This window comes from Nerophis lumbriciformis, linkage group LG28, assembly GCF_033978685.3.
Source record: "Nerophis lumbriciformis linkage group LG28, RoL_Nlum_v2.1, whole genome shotgun sequence".
In the NCBI taxonomy this organism is placed as follows: domain Eukaryota; kingdom Metazoa; phylum Chordata; class Actinopteri; order Syngnathiformes; family Syngnathidae; genus Nerophis; species Nerophis lumbriciformis.
In genome coordinates this window covers 15,549,526-15,564,326 of record NC_084575.2, presented here as the reverse complement: position 1 = coordinate 15,564,326, position 14,801 = coordinate 15,549,526, and the positions used below count along the sequence as shown (strand labels likewise).

General features: G+C 36.1%; 2 protein-coding genes across 2 annotated transcripts in view; one reads left to right on the top strand and one right to left on the bottom strand.

Moving 5' to 3' along the window:
• rargb (retinoic acid receptor, gamma b) overlaps positions 1–14,801 on the bottom strand; it is a 93,556-nt gene that overhangs the window by 56,237 nt on the left and 22,518 nt on the right. The window contains exon 2 of the mRNA XM_061923701.2: positions 4,329–4,622. Within this exon, the coding sequence (XP_061779685.1) occupies positions 4,329–4,497 (169 nt within the window). The 5' untranslated portion in view covers positions 4,498–4,622. The remainder of the gene's footprint in view (positions 1–4,328; positions 4,623–14,801) is intronic.
• The window catches only part of LOC133570896 (calcium-binding and coiled-coil domain-containing protein 1-like), a 104,557-nt gene that overhangs the window by 67,397 nt on the left and 22,359 nt on the right, over positions 1–14,801 (top strand). The window lies entirely within an intron of this gene.

Below are 14,801 nucleotides of genomic sequence, written 5' to 3'. Positions count from 1 at the left end.
ACATACACAATAAGTGTCCGTAATTGAACAATATTGCAGTCTAAAACACAACATTTATCAATATAATCAAGTACCGAATAATTATAGTTGCATATTACTTACATATATACAAAGTCTCCAAGGCAGACGCATCAATAAAGTACTATCTATTAAAAAGTATCCAGTAACAAACATGTCCGCATCATTCAACTTCTTGCGTCACAAGCTCAAAATAAATGAATTATTGTGACCACTGGCTGTCGCCAAAAAAAATTAACAGTCTACTTTAAAAAAGCTGTCTTACGGTTAGTGTTTTTCATACCTACCATTATTCTCTTGACTAATTTCACTTGATTAAACCTTTACTATCATCCCATACAACAATATAATACAAATATGTACGTTTATGGTGTAAGGTTAGTGTTTTTTTTAGTGTTTAAATGTAACTTAGATATTGGGTTTCACTATGTAAAGCGCTTTGAGTCACTAGAGAAAAGCGCTATATAAATATAATTCACTTCACTTCACTTCACATATATATATATATATACATATATCTTATACATTCTATTGGGGGTCTTTTTTAAGTTAATTTAAATTATGCAAGTGAGTAATATCCTGTGATTAATCATGATTAAGCAATAATACACTTTTTTTTTTTAATTGCACCATACAGTGTCCTCGAAGTGTCTTTACAATTAAAAAATGTATTACAACACCAATTGATGATGTCAATTAGGTTTGTCTGTAACTGTTAAATGTTTTTAATCAAATTGCATTAATGAGGAACCCTTTGTAAAATAAACCCATAAAAATGTCACCTCCTCCTCAAAAAAGGGCACATGATGTATGTATGGTAGTAGTTTATTGAAACAAAATAGGATACGCACACTTGGCAAAACTACAGGTTGGAGTATGGAAGACATCCACTGTCACGTCCGTCGGCTTGTGTACGACACAAAAATATATGGTAAGAAATCAAGCGGCGTTTTGATGTACAAGTACATTGTGCAATTAATAGTGTTCATGTAGAAGCGTAATAAATCAATATAAAATTTCTCATTTTCACAGATGTGTTCTTGAATTTGCTTCGATAATAAATAAGTTAGATTGTATGTAATGTGTCCAGACTTTTGGTACTTCTTCAATGAGCAGTACTACATACCAATAGCCAATAGTTTACTGTTAAAATGTAAATATTACTTTTGTCCTTTATGCTTTGATTCTGTTTTTAGACTCAAGCGGAACATCCATCCATTTTCTACCGCTTGTCAGTTGTACCTCAATCGAGTTTAAATAGTCCAGCAAGCAATGTGGGACTTTTCCACTTGGCAGTTGACCTTGGTACTTGTCAAAGTACAACAGCACCCCCTGTAGTTCAAAAAGGGAACTCTTCATGCTTTGCCATGAAGGCGCCGATTAGCCTGCACTCTGCGTCATGTGCAAGGCCGTGTAATTGACATCAGTCACAAAACAAGATTTATCATATTTAGGATCATTCTCTATATAATTAATGTTTTGAAATACACTGTAGGCTTTTTGTGAGGGGATAATTACTGCAAAAGGCCATATCATCAGGGAAAGTGATATTTCATCACTGCGTAAGAGCCTTTTATCCACATGACCATGTAGCTTTTTCATTTTATACACTGAGCTTTACACAGTCCTTAGCCTTCACCTACTGTGTGCTTACTATAGTACTTGCAGTATCTAATTAAATACCAACATTTTAGTCACCATTATACAGTATCTTCCCAAGTAGCCATTTGACAGCAATTCAACTTGGATACACTTTGGAGTAATCAGTGTATTGCTTGTATAACAGAATATATTTACTATCCACTAAAAGAGACAGTTATTAGGTCAAATGCATGTTAAACCTCACTAAACAGAAGCTCCCCAGTACCGGCAGCACTCATGCACGACCGTAGCCACTATTATCTTGATACTCACTTGTGCTGTCAGCGATTAGGTACATTTCCTGCAATACAAGCGGTAGTCTGACTACTCTAAACATATATGTAAGTTTACTATGTTTTCTATTGTATACCTTGGCAAAATATGAGAATTAGGTTGCTGAAATGGGATGAAGTGCTGAAGACGAAGTGGGGATGTTGAACCTGGGCTTTTGTAAATTTAAATTATTTAAATATGTATATAATTCATTTGAAGAAAAAAAAAAAGGACACCATAAATGTTAATATAAAATAATCATAGCCTTAAAAGTTCAATAATGAGGTTTGCTTGCATTAAATTAAGAATGTCTCAAAATGATCTACACCCTTTGTCAAAATACAAAATGATTTTCTCCACCTGGATAGTGTAAACCTGACTTTGAACACTTCACTCAACACAGACGTCGTAACGTCATCAAAGATCACCTTTCAACATTCACACAGCACCAGCATTATGGAACAAGGATGAGGTGAGAGAATAAAGGTGCAAATATAATACATCTACAGTGTCCGTGGCAGCATAGAAGAAAGTTATGTACAAGTTTCACTGTTGCATCTCCTTGCCCAACTGTGGTGCGTTCAAAGACCCTCGGTTAAAGTTTCAAACAGAGGCGTTACTAGTTTTTAAAGACTGGAGCAGAATTAACCCACCAGGAGTTGCACTATTATTGATATAATGATAATAATCATTATGTATCATTCATTATGATCCATATTATTCACTGATAATAACCACTGATATGTATCAGCTAATCTCCACTTTACACTCTGAAGTAAGGGAAAACTTGACAGATTCATAATCATATTTAAGTAAATAATGATTAAATTAATTGTCTGACCACTGGGTATTAAATTTTTTTTGTTTTTGTTACAATAAACCCAAATAATTTAGGGGGGTTATTAACATATGTTGTAGATATGCTGATCACATTTTTAAAAAAGTAAAAAATGTAATTAAGGTTTTTACATGTGTTCTAAAAAGCTGGTTTCAACTAAAACCATTTAATAATTGTTATCTTATTTAAATTTTTAGTGTGTGTTAGTGTTGTCCCGATACCAATATTATGGTACCGGTACCAAAATTATTTCGATACTTTTCTAAATAAAGGGGATCATAAAAAATTGCATTATTGGCTTTATTTTAACAAAAAATTTAAGGGGACATTAAAACATATGTTTCTTATAGCAAGTTTGTCCTTAAATAAAATAGTGAACATAAAAGAGAACTTATGTTTTATTAGTAACAAAGGCTCCTACTTTAGCTACTGACGTATGCAGTAACATATTGTGTCATTTATCATTCTATTATTTTCTCAAAATTATTAAGGGCAAGTGGTAGAAAATGTATTATTAATCTACTTGTTCATTTACTGTTAATATCTGCTTATTTTCTCTTTTAACATGTTCTATCTACACTTCTGTTAAAATGTAATAATCATTTATTCTTCTGTTATTTGGATACTTTACATTAGTTTTGGATGATACCACAAATTTGGGTATCAATCCGATACCAAGTACCGGTAGTTACAGGATCATACATTGGTCATATTCCAAGTCCTCATGTGTCCAGGGACACATTTCCTGAGTTTATAAACATAATATAAATAAATAAAAAATGAAAGAAGATGTTGTGATGCCAAAAAATATCGATGTAATCATAGTAGTTCGACGAGATACGCTCCAGTACTTGGTATCATTACAGTGGATGTTAGGTGTAGATCCACCAATGGCGTTTGTTTACATTTTGACGCCGGTGTGTAGTGAAGCATGTTTAGCTATTCCTCGTCCTGCAGGGATGATATTTGTCGCCATGGAGGCGAGGATTAGTGATTTAGAAGTAACTAAAACACTGCAGACTGTGGCTGGACTTCAGCGGCTAGCTAGTTAGCCATGTCTTAAAGCACCTCTTCCTGAGGGCATTTCAGTGTTATAACTTCACCTTTATTGTTAGTTTTTAAGCCAAAACGCGTCCGTTCTCCCTTTTCTGTCTACACAAATTGTCTGTTTGCAAGTACTCTGTGATTGTGCGCTGCCGAACATGCTCGTCTGCTTGTATACCAGCAATGACACGACGCGACGGGAACACGGGGGGTGCCGGACCGGTACTTTTAAGAGGCGGTATAGTACCGAATATGATTCATTAGTATCGCGGTACTATACTAAAACCGGTATACCGTACGACCCTAGTATGTGAACATACCAAGTGTGTGGGCGTTGACATTGGAGTTAAGGTGGGATTGGGGCCCATAATTTGGTACGACGCCCTTGGATGAAGTACACATAAATGTATTCACTGAGGTGCCAGAATGCACAAGCAATCAGCTGATGTCGCTCTTTCCAGCTTCACACTGGCCAAATATAAACATGAAAGCAAACATTTTTGATTTTACTTACACAACGCCGCCATCTCTTTAGGAAGGTCCGCCCCAAAGCGACCAAACAGGTTGCTGCTGGCCAGCAGGTCAAAGGGCGAGTGGCTCCTCATAGAGCTGAAGGGGAAGGGGTACATGGCGCGAGAGAAGCCGGCCATGTGACGCAGCTGGTGCTCCCTGTTGGTTGCCATGGTGTCACAAAGAAGCGGACGTTTCTCGATAGCTGAAGCCGAGAGGGGCTGGTGCCATTCAGCCCCTCTCTGGTTGGGATGCAGGGAGGCAGGAGGGATGCTGAGGACGGCCCGCCCTTCGTGGTCTGTAGAGGATGGAAGACAAAGAGCATTTAGACGTAAGAAGCGGAGGACAGCGAGCGTTGAAAGCACATAGTAAGTCAGAGAGAGAACACAGCAGTGGCTTCTCTGTGTAGTGATTTAAAGCAAGGCCATATGATTTCAATCAGCACAACTGTATAATGAAGGCTCTCTCTGTTCCCCCTGCCAGTCCGCCATCAACACGGGTAAAATTAACCCTTCGCTTAGAACAGCACGCACAGGAAGTGTTTTTTGCTTTGCCGTGGCGTCCCACCTTTTTCTGTCTTTTTGGACTCCCGCTGTGCCTTAATGACCCGGTGGAAAAGTTATACGAGGGCTGCCCCCTCTCGGTTCTTCCTCACCCCCCTTTTTAGTCATTTCACGAGTGGGCGGGGCTTAAGTCCCCGTGGTAGAGCTGTGGTAAATGCAACTCAGCCAAAGAATGTCTTGTTGTTTTGGGCCTGCTTCAGCATGCGAGTCAAACACTCGCACACACTGGTGGAGATCTGAATATACAAATTTCTTCCACTGAAGTAAAAGAGCTTTTTTTTTTTTCACTGATTCAGCAGAAAAAAGATCTTAAAATAGGCAGAGTGGAATACAAAAAAAGTGACTTTTGGAGTGACTGAAGCAGGTGAACTCATACCAGCTTTAATGTGAACTCTTCCACATGTGGAGGAAAAACACACACACACACACACACACACACACACACACACACACACACACACACACACACACACACACACACACACACACACACACACACACACACACGTACACACCCGAGGTCCGAGGTGTAGCTGTTAATGCGATGTACTTCACGTCTTTGTTGTAAAAACGTCTTGCAGTCTTCACATTTTTAAAGACATAACGGCACCGCTGCTGTCCAAAAACAACGCATCACTTACTCTGAACAATCCACAAAACCTCCGTTTGGAAAGTTTTTATAGGACTCATTCCTGTGACAGAAAGTACATCCAGTGTATACAATCCTCCACGTCCATTGCTTCTTTAAAGTCCAGGAACGAACCTCTAGAAATGGTAAAAGCTGCAAAAGGGATGTTCCAATATATGCTGCCAATACTGATCATTCATTAGTGACACAACACTGATACCATTCACATGTATGCACTGAACATGTATTTATGGTGAGCACTATTGACAGTTTAATGATATCAATACTTTAAACTTATTCACCTTTATTGCATACAATGTTTTGAACATAAAGTACACAATAACTCAACAACTATTACTCACTGAAATGTTGTGGTTTTTACCCTCAAAGTCATCCTGTGTTCAGGGGATTCGTCCCTGACTCTAATATTGATCATACCATGGTATCGACACCAACAAATTATGGAACGACCCGCCCTCCCTTTATGTGACGCATACATAATGCCCACATTATTTGCTGTTAAATTATCCTCTCTCAAGACTCTTGTTATTCTACTTGTTAATTTCCTGTTAATATCTGCTTATTTCTTGTTGTGGTTTGTCATATCCTGATATTTTTTCTGGATTTAAAGCACTTCCTTGTGGTCTACATTACATCTTTGGTAAAAACATTTTTGCATAGAATGTTTTACAGACCTATTTTAAAGCTATTTTTTTCTCCCTTTTAAAACGGTTGGTTTTAGAGGCGGAGTTGTTAGATGCAAATAAACCCCTCTTGCTCAATAAGCATTCGGTTGAAATGTTTTGTACAATAACAAATAGAGGCTTAAGATGACAAGGTACGCTACGAGCAACATCACAAATGTAATAACAGATTATACAACTTACTTATTCATTGACAGGCACAGGTAGCGATCCAATTGAAAAAGGACCATGATACTATTGTCTTAGACTTAGACTTAGACTTCCTTTTATTGTCATTCAAATTTAAACTTTGCAGTAGAGATAGAAGGCTAATCTAGCTACATAACAAATCGAGCTAACTTTGCTAAGATATTATTCACACATTTCTAACCTACTGTTATTACGTAGCATTTTATTGTCTCCTCCATTGCCATAAATAGTAGACAGCCAGCCCGCCATAAAGTTGGTTTTGCAAAATAGGCTCTTTAATACTTTAACTGCACTGCTGCTTCAAATCCTTGTAAACAGTTAGCCATGCTACTGGCTACATATTCATTCACGAGGCTTGCGAACATAACTAATTATAATACTAACTGATCCATTGCCAAACATTGTAGGCACTGATCAAAATAAAAGTAGTTTTTAGGCAAATTATTGTTTATTTTGCCAGTGATGCTATTGTCTCACATTAGAAGGCTACGCTAGCTACACAACCAATCGAGCTAACATTGCTAACATATTATTCACACATTTCTAACCTACTGTTATTACGTAGCATTTCATTGTCTCCTCCATTGCCACAAATAGTAGACACCCAGCCCGCCATAAAGTTGGTTTTGCAAAATAGGGCCTCTTTAATACTTTTACTGCACTGCTGCTTCATGCTACTGGCTACATAATCATTCCCGAGGCTTGCGAACATAACAAATTATAATACTAACTGATCCATTGCCAAACATTGTAGGTACTGATCCAAATAAAAGTAGTTTTTAGGCAGATTATTGTTTATTTTGCCAGTGATGCTATTGTCTCACATTAGAAGGCTATGCTAGCTACACAACAAATCAAGCTAACATTGCTAATGTATTATTCACACATTTGTAACATACTGTTATTACGTAGCATTTCATTGTCTCCTCCATTGCCATAAATAGTAGACACCCAGCCCGCCATAAAGTTGGTTTTGCATAATAGAGCCTCCTTAATACTTCAACTGCACTGCTGCTTCAAATCCTTGTAAACAGTTAGCCATGCTACTGGCTACATAATCATTTGCGAGGCTCCCGAACATAACGAATTATAATACTAACTGGTCCATTGCCAAACATTGTAGGCACTAATCCAAATAGGCAGATTATTTTGTATTTTGCCAGTCTCACATTGGAAGGCTAAGCTAGCTACACAACAAATCAAGCTAACATTGCTAACATATTATTCACACATTTCTAACCTATTGTTATTACTTACTGTTTCATTGTCTCCTCCATTGCCATAAATAGTAGTCAACGAGCCCGCTATTAAAAGTAGTTTTTTGGGGGGGGTTTTCCCCAGAAAATCCATCCTATTGTGAAGGTCTGTGGTTAAAGCACGGCCAATTTTTCCACAAATTTAAAACAACTTCCTCAAAGTAGAAAGCACATTGCCACGAATGATAAAAATTAGAAGTAAGGCACTCTTTACTTCAGATGAGGCTAAAAGTTAGTGTGGTGACATGAGCTGGTTAAAGCAAACAAACAACATTTTTTTCTTTCATTGGGTTTCATCATCCACATGATGTAGCGCAGCCAGTTTTTACAGCCATTTTGAAATTGGCTGAGTCACGCAAAGATGTTTGGGTAAATGTCTACCATATATGGATAATCTGTTGACGTCACATACTTTATAGCAAAAACGTCACAAAAGGAGCAAATTCCAAACGGACCGCTTGGAGGAAGTATGAAAGAAGGCAAGATTGTTTCATAAATATCTCTGAAATGCCTCCACCGTTTGATTTCTTAGTTTCGAGTCTTATGCAGATCCCAAATACACTATAAGCAGTACCATTGGGTAAAAAATGTTGGTTTTGCATAGTAAAGCCCCTTTAAAGTTTACTAAGCACTTGCAGTATTTAATGTGCTGTTTCAAGCTAGCATGGGTCAAGGAAATAATTCAAATATGGTGCAGATCCAGGTAAAGGTGCGGACCAGGATTTTTTTTTCTCCAAATATGGTGCCTTGTGTGAAAGTTACCCTGCACTTTATAATTACTATGATTATTGGAGTGTAAATTATAAACAAGGCTTCTGACAATTGCATTGTTGGCTCTAATATAAAACCCTCATTTTTCCGACGTCTTATATTCGCGGTCTAGTCTTGGATTCTATCTTGTACTGAGGTTCAGCAAGCTTTTCTTACTGTCACTCACACAAGATCCACTGAAAAGAAGTGTGCTGACTAGGGCTGCAACAACTAATCGATTAAATTGATTAAAATCGATTATAAAAATAGTTGGCGATTAATTTAGTCATCGATTCGTTGGATCTATGTTATGCGCATGCGCAGAGGCAAATTTTTTTTAATTTTAATTTTTTTTAATAAACCTTTATTTATAAACTGCAACATGTACAAACAGCTGAGAAACAATAATAAAAATAAGTATGGTGCCAGTATGCTGTTTTTGTTTTCAATAAAATACTGGAAAGAATAGAAATGTAGTTTGTCTCTTTTATCCGATTATTAATCGAAGTAATAATCGACAGATTAATCGATTATCAAATTAATCATTAGTTGCAGCCCTAGTGCTGACATATGCAGTACCATATTGTGTCATTTTCCATTCTATTATTTTGTCAAAATTATTAAGGACAATTGGTAGAAAATGAATTATTAATCTACTTGTTCATTTACTGTTAATATCTGCTTATTTTATCTTCTAACATGTTCTGTCTACACTTCTGTTAAAATGTAATATTCATTAATTCTTGTGTTATTTGGATACTTTACATTAATTTGGGATGATACCACAAATTTGGGTATCAATCCGATACCAAGTCGTTACAGGATCATACATTGGTCATATTCAAAGTCCTCATGTGTCCAGGGACATATTTCCTGAGTTTATAAACATAATATAAATTTGTTGTGATGCCAAAAATATTGATGTAATCATAGTAGTATCGACTGTTAGGTGTAGATCCACCAATGGTGGGGAACCGGTACTTTTTAAAGGCGGTATAGTACCGAATGTGATTCATTAGTATCGCAGTACTATACAAATACCAGTATACCGTACAACCCTAATAATGAGTGATACATACAGTGATTACAAATACATTGGAGGCAGCCACCACAGATGACATACTTCACACAAAAGTCACAATTTCTTTGTGATTGTTGGTCCAAAGCTAATGAAGATTTTGGCAAAATGCGAAAGACAAGATATTTAATGTGCAAACTGAGAAACTTAATTTTTTTTGGCAAATAATCATTAACTTAGAATTTAATGGCAGCAACACATTGCAAAAAAGTTGGCACAGGGGCATTTTTATCACTATGTTACATGGCCTTTCTTTTTATCAACACTCAGTAAACGTTTGGGAACTGAGGAGACCGATTTTTGAAGCTTTTCGGGTGGAATTCTTTCCCATTCTTGCTTGATGTACAGCTTAAGTTGTTCAACAGTCCAGGGTCTCCATTGTGGTATTTTACGCTTCATAATGCGCTACACATTTTCAATGAGAGACAGGTCTGGACTACAGGCAGGCCAGTCTAGTACCCGTACTTTTTTACTATGAAGCCACACTGTTGTAACACATGCAGAATGTGACTTGGCATTGTCTTGCTGAAATAAGCAGGGGCGTCCATGAAAAAGACATTGCTTGGATGGCAACATATGTTGCTCCAAAACCTGTATGTACCCAAAGATGATGTATTTTAAGTTGCTGCATTATATCTGTACACTTTTCAAACTGATATGCACATACTGAAATACCGTATATTACCAAATAGTAGCCCGGGCGTTTATTTCACAAAATCGATTTTGGAGACAGGCGTTTAAAAGAAGCAGGCGGTTATTTGCACAAGGCTTTTATTTATTTTTGCACCAGCCTGCACCAGGCCATTATTTGGTTACAATGGTTACTGTCCAGTATTTTTTTTTCGTACAAAAAACTTTAAATGTAAAAGCTATTGTAAACATACAAACAAAAAAACAAGAGATCAACATGAGGTAGGCTATCAAAAGACAAGAGATCAACAAGGCCTCAACATGGCAGTAGTGCAACAATTGTCAAATAGAATACCAATACTAGAAATAAATAAACTTTTTAAATAAAGCAGCCTACCGGGAAAAATTTAATTATGGTACCAAGTACTCAAGTATAAAACCCACCATCAAAACAGAACAATAATACTGTCACTTAAATAAAATAAAGGCTACAGTACTCCAAGTTTTAAATAAAGCAGCATACAGGAAAAATAAAATTATGGGACCAAGTACTCTATAACAGTGGTCCCCAACCACCGGGCGGCCCGGTACCAATCGGTCCACGGACCGGTACTGGGCCGCACAAGAAAAACATTTTTTATTTTATTTTATTTTATTTTTTAATTAAATCAACATAAAAACACAATATATACACTATATATCAATGTATATCAATACAGTCTGCAGGGATACAGTCCGTAAGCACACATGATTGTATTTCTTTATTAAAAAAAATAAAAAATAAATAAATAATAATAATAATAATAATCACCCCACCCCCCGGTCCGCGGGACAAATTTTCAAGCGTTGACCGGTTCGCAGCTACAAAAAGGTTGGGGACCACTGCTCTATAAAACCATCAAAACAATAATACTGCAGCAAACACAACCCCAGTAGCATTTTAATCTAAATTATGCAAATAACAGCCCATGGGCGGCTATTTGGACATAGGCGGTTATTAGGAAGAGGCGGTTAATTCACAAAATGGGGTCAGACCCTGGGCGGCTATTAGGACATGGGCGGTTGTTTGCCCAAGGGCGTTTATTTGGTAATATACGGTATATATAAATAACATTTTATATGTAATTATGTTGCATGTTTTTTTGGGGGAGCAAAAACCACTCGGGAAAGCATCATAGATCATGAGCATTAATAACAGTCATTGGTAATGGGAGAATGACAAATTACGGTTGTCATTACAGTAAAAGTATTTTGCTGTTTCTTCCCCAGCACTTTCTCTCACACACACAAACGCGCACACACACCCACACAAAGTCAGCACAGTCAATGTTGTTTTTAAAGTCATATTTCCCATATTGACATATTTCTGTAACTGCTCGGCTCCGCTGCGGTTTTTCTTCACCGCGAGGGCCAGTTGGGGAGAGTCCCTGCAAACTATTTTCCACAAAGAACTTTACTGTTTGACGATCAAAGAATGTCAAACACCGGGTTGGACCAAGTGGGCAGTCATTTAAATGCACATGTGTGGAATGCCACATTGGACAAACAATAACATGCACATGCCAGCGTGAAAGCGGGGACGCCGACACATGCAAGCGGCGACATGCACGCGTGTAGAAGTCAATGCACGCAGATGCTCTCCGAATTTAACCGCTTGACGTCAAGGGCACTTTTTTTTTCCGCCCCCTAGAGTTGGATCACTTAAAAATGTAATATAATGTGGCTTCTTTGTTCAGAACTATTTTTTTCCCCATTACACGCTGGTTGAAAAACATAAAGAGTCGAGGGACGCCAAGAGAAACAAGTCAAATGGAGTAAATGAAGCCACTTTCAGCACAAGAGAAATTGAAATCATGAATATTGATTAAATTGTCAAATAATTTATAAGGCAGGGAGGAGTGTTCAAACTACAGCACGCGGCGTCTTCAATTTGGCCTGCGAGACATCATGAGTTCGAGTAGAGACCTCGCCCACATGGGGTGTTTTCAAATTAATTTTAAATATCAATGACAATCTGAACGCTTCAAATTAACTGCCATTTGGTGGACAGCGTGAGTAAATCAGGTCAATGACCATGAATTTCACTTTGAAATGAAGAAAGCAAAGCATTTACTTGTATGACCCAATCCAAACAACTTCCCCTCGTCATGGCGCAAAGAAAGTGCAACCAACACAAAACGTCAACACGCCTGGTCACACATGACACACCCTGCTCACTGATTTTTGTGGATATTACAAAAAACAGCCAAGCACCATAAAACATTTAAAATTATTTCTAATTGATTACCAAACTTAAAGGAGTTTGTCACAGAAATAAACAAGGTAGGAGCTGAACTTTCACATACTCTTAATATCTTAATATATATATATGTGTATATATATATATATGTGTATATATATATATATATATATAAAAACATATATATACAAATATTATTAAAATGTTACAAATATTATATGTTCTCCTAAACCACTAGTACTAATATGATTGATTGATTGATTGAAACTTTTATTAGTAGATTGCACAGTACAGTACATATTCCGTATAATTGACCACTAAATGGTAACACCCGAATAAGTTTTCAACTTGTTTAAGTCGGGATCCACGTAAATCAATTCATGATCCAATTTAAGAGGGCGTGCAAGCTACAAGTGTTCACAAAGTACTACGAACTTATTGACAATAAGATACTATTCATCTCATTAAGTGAATCCTAACTGACTTAAGTTTTTATGAAGAGAACTGTTGTATTAACAATGAATGGATGGATGTACATTCTGTACAAATTAAGAACAGGAAGTGAACATATGTGTTAGTAATTGCTGTGAAGTAGAAAAGGGGAGGGATTAAATAAGCTTTGCTTGTTCCTACTCCTTTTCGGACATGTAAAAAAAGAAAAAAAAAGTAAAATATGTGATGTATCATATTGAAACTGTATAAATGTTCGAAATAAACTTCTACCAAACCAAATTGATGATAAATTGAAAAATTTAACTTTGAGCCCCCCCAGCGTTCCCAAAAGGGACAAGCGGTAGAAAATGGATGGAACTTTGAGCCCCTTTGGCCTAACGTCCATGTTTTTGGAATGTAAGAGGAAGCCATAGTGTCTGCTAGGAACTTTCATTTAGTAAAACAAAAATAATAATCGACATTGTTCAAATTGTCTGCATGGTTGCACTTTCCCTACGAAAAAATAGCGCGGTACACGGGCCATTTTCAGCTCGCAGCTTTTATGTATTGGCCCTCTGCATATTCTCTAAAAAAAAAAAACATCCGGAAATAGTGATTAATGTTATTAAATATTACCATATTTGTGACCTGTAACAAAAACTTAAGATGTGTATTAGCACATATTCACTTACATTGGATTGGTTTGAATTTGTTTGTATTTAGTACATTAAATATGCTAAAACCTCAACTTAAGAGGGTTTTCAGACAAGAGCTGTCCCTCAGCTAAGTTGCAGGCAAAACTTTGAGTTACAAGCATCCGCGACATTAGTTGGTGTAGCAAATGTCACAGTGAACCAACCCCCTTAAGTTCCGCCCAAAGCACCTGGTTTTACTTCCTAGTGTTAGGTTATAGCTAAAGATGGACATAACTTTGTTTTCCAACCATAGTAAGGAAGAAAGGATAATGCTGAAAAGAAGAGGGTGATAGTCATTGAATTAAAGAAATAAATCACCAAAATATAGTATATAGTATAATTTGAGCGTATCACTGCTAGTTGGTACCATACTAAGGCAGAATGAGTCTAACGCCGGCCAAGAATGCTGAGATAATATCTGAATAGACATTTTTTTCATGAAAATATGGAAACGCTGCTGATGGTGTATTTGACGGATAGGAAACCAGAAGGAGATAACATAGAAGTTCGCTCTCCAAGGTAAATGCCGTACATTATTATTACATTACTTCATACAACTACTGTAGTTGTTAGTAGTACAGTCTCATGTATTGTTTTATACAATATTGAACATTTAAAACAGGGCGCCCTTAACTATGGCTTGCGGGCCCGCCAGCGTCCAAAATCCGGCCCGCGGGAAGTCCCAAGTTTAAAAAAATATCTATTTGAAATTTTTTCTTTCTTTCTAATGAGTATTTTTTTAAAATCTGTCCTCTCTAATCCATTTTCTACCGTTTGTTACTCTCGGTGTCACCTAGCCGCTCAGGCAAATCATATTGTCTAAGAATGCATTTTCCCATCGATAACGTGACATCATTGCACTCGATATGTGTGTATATATATATATATATATATATATATATATATATATATATATATATATAATTTACCTGTACATATATACATGTACATATATATATTATATCTATAAATATATACATATATTATATATATTATATATACATATATTATATATATATATATATACATACATATACATACATCATATATATATAATATATTTACATATATATATATACACACATATATTATATATATATATATAAAATTTACATGTACATATATACATGTACATATATATACATATATATTATATCTATAAATATATACATATATTATATATATTATATATATTATATATACGTATATTATATATATATATAAATATACATACATCATATATATATAATATATTTACATATATATATATACACACATATATTATATATATATATATATATATATATATATCT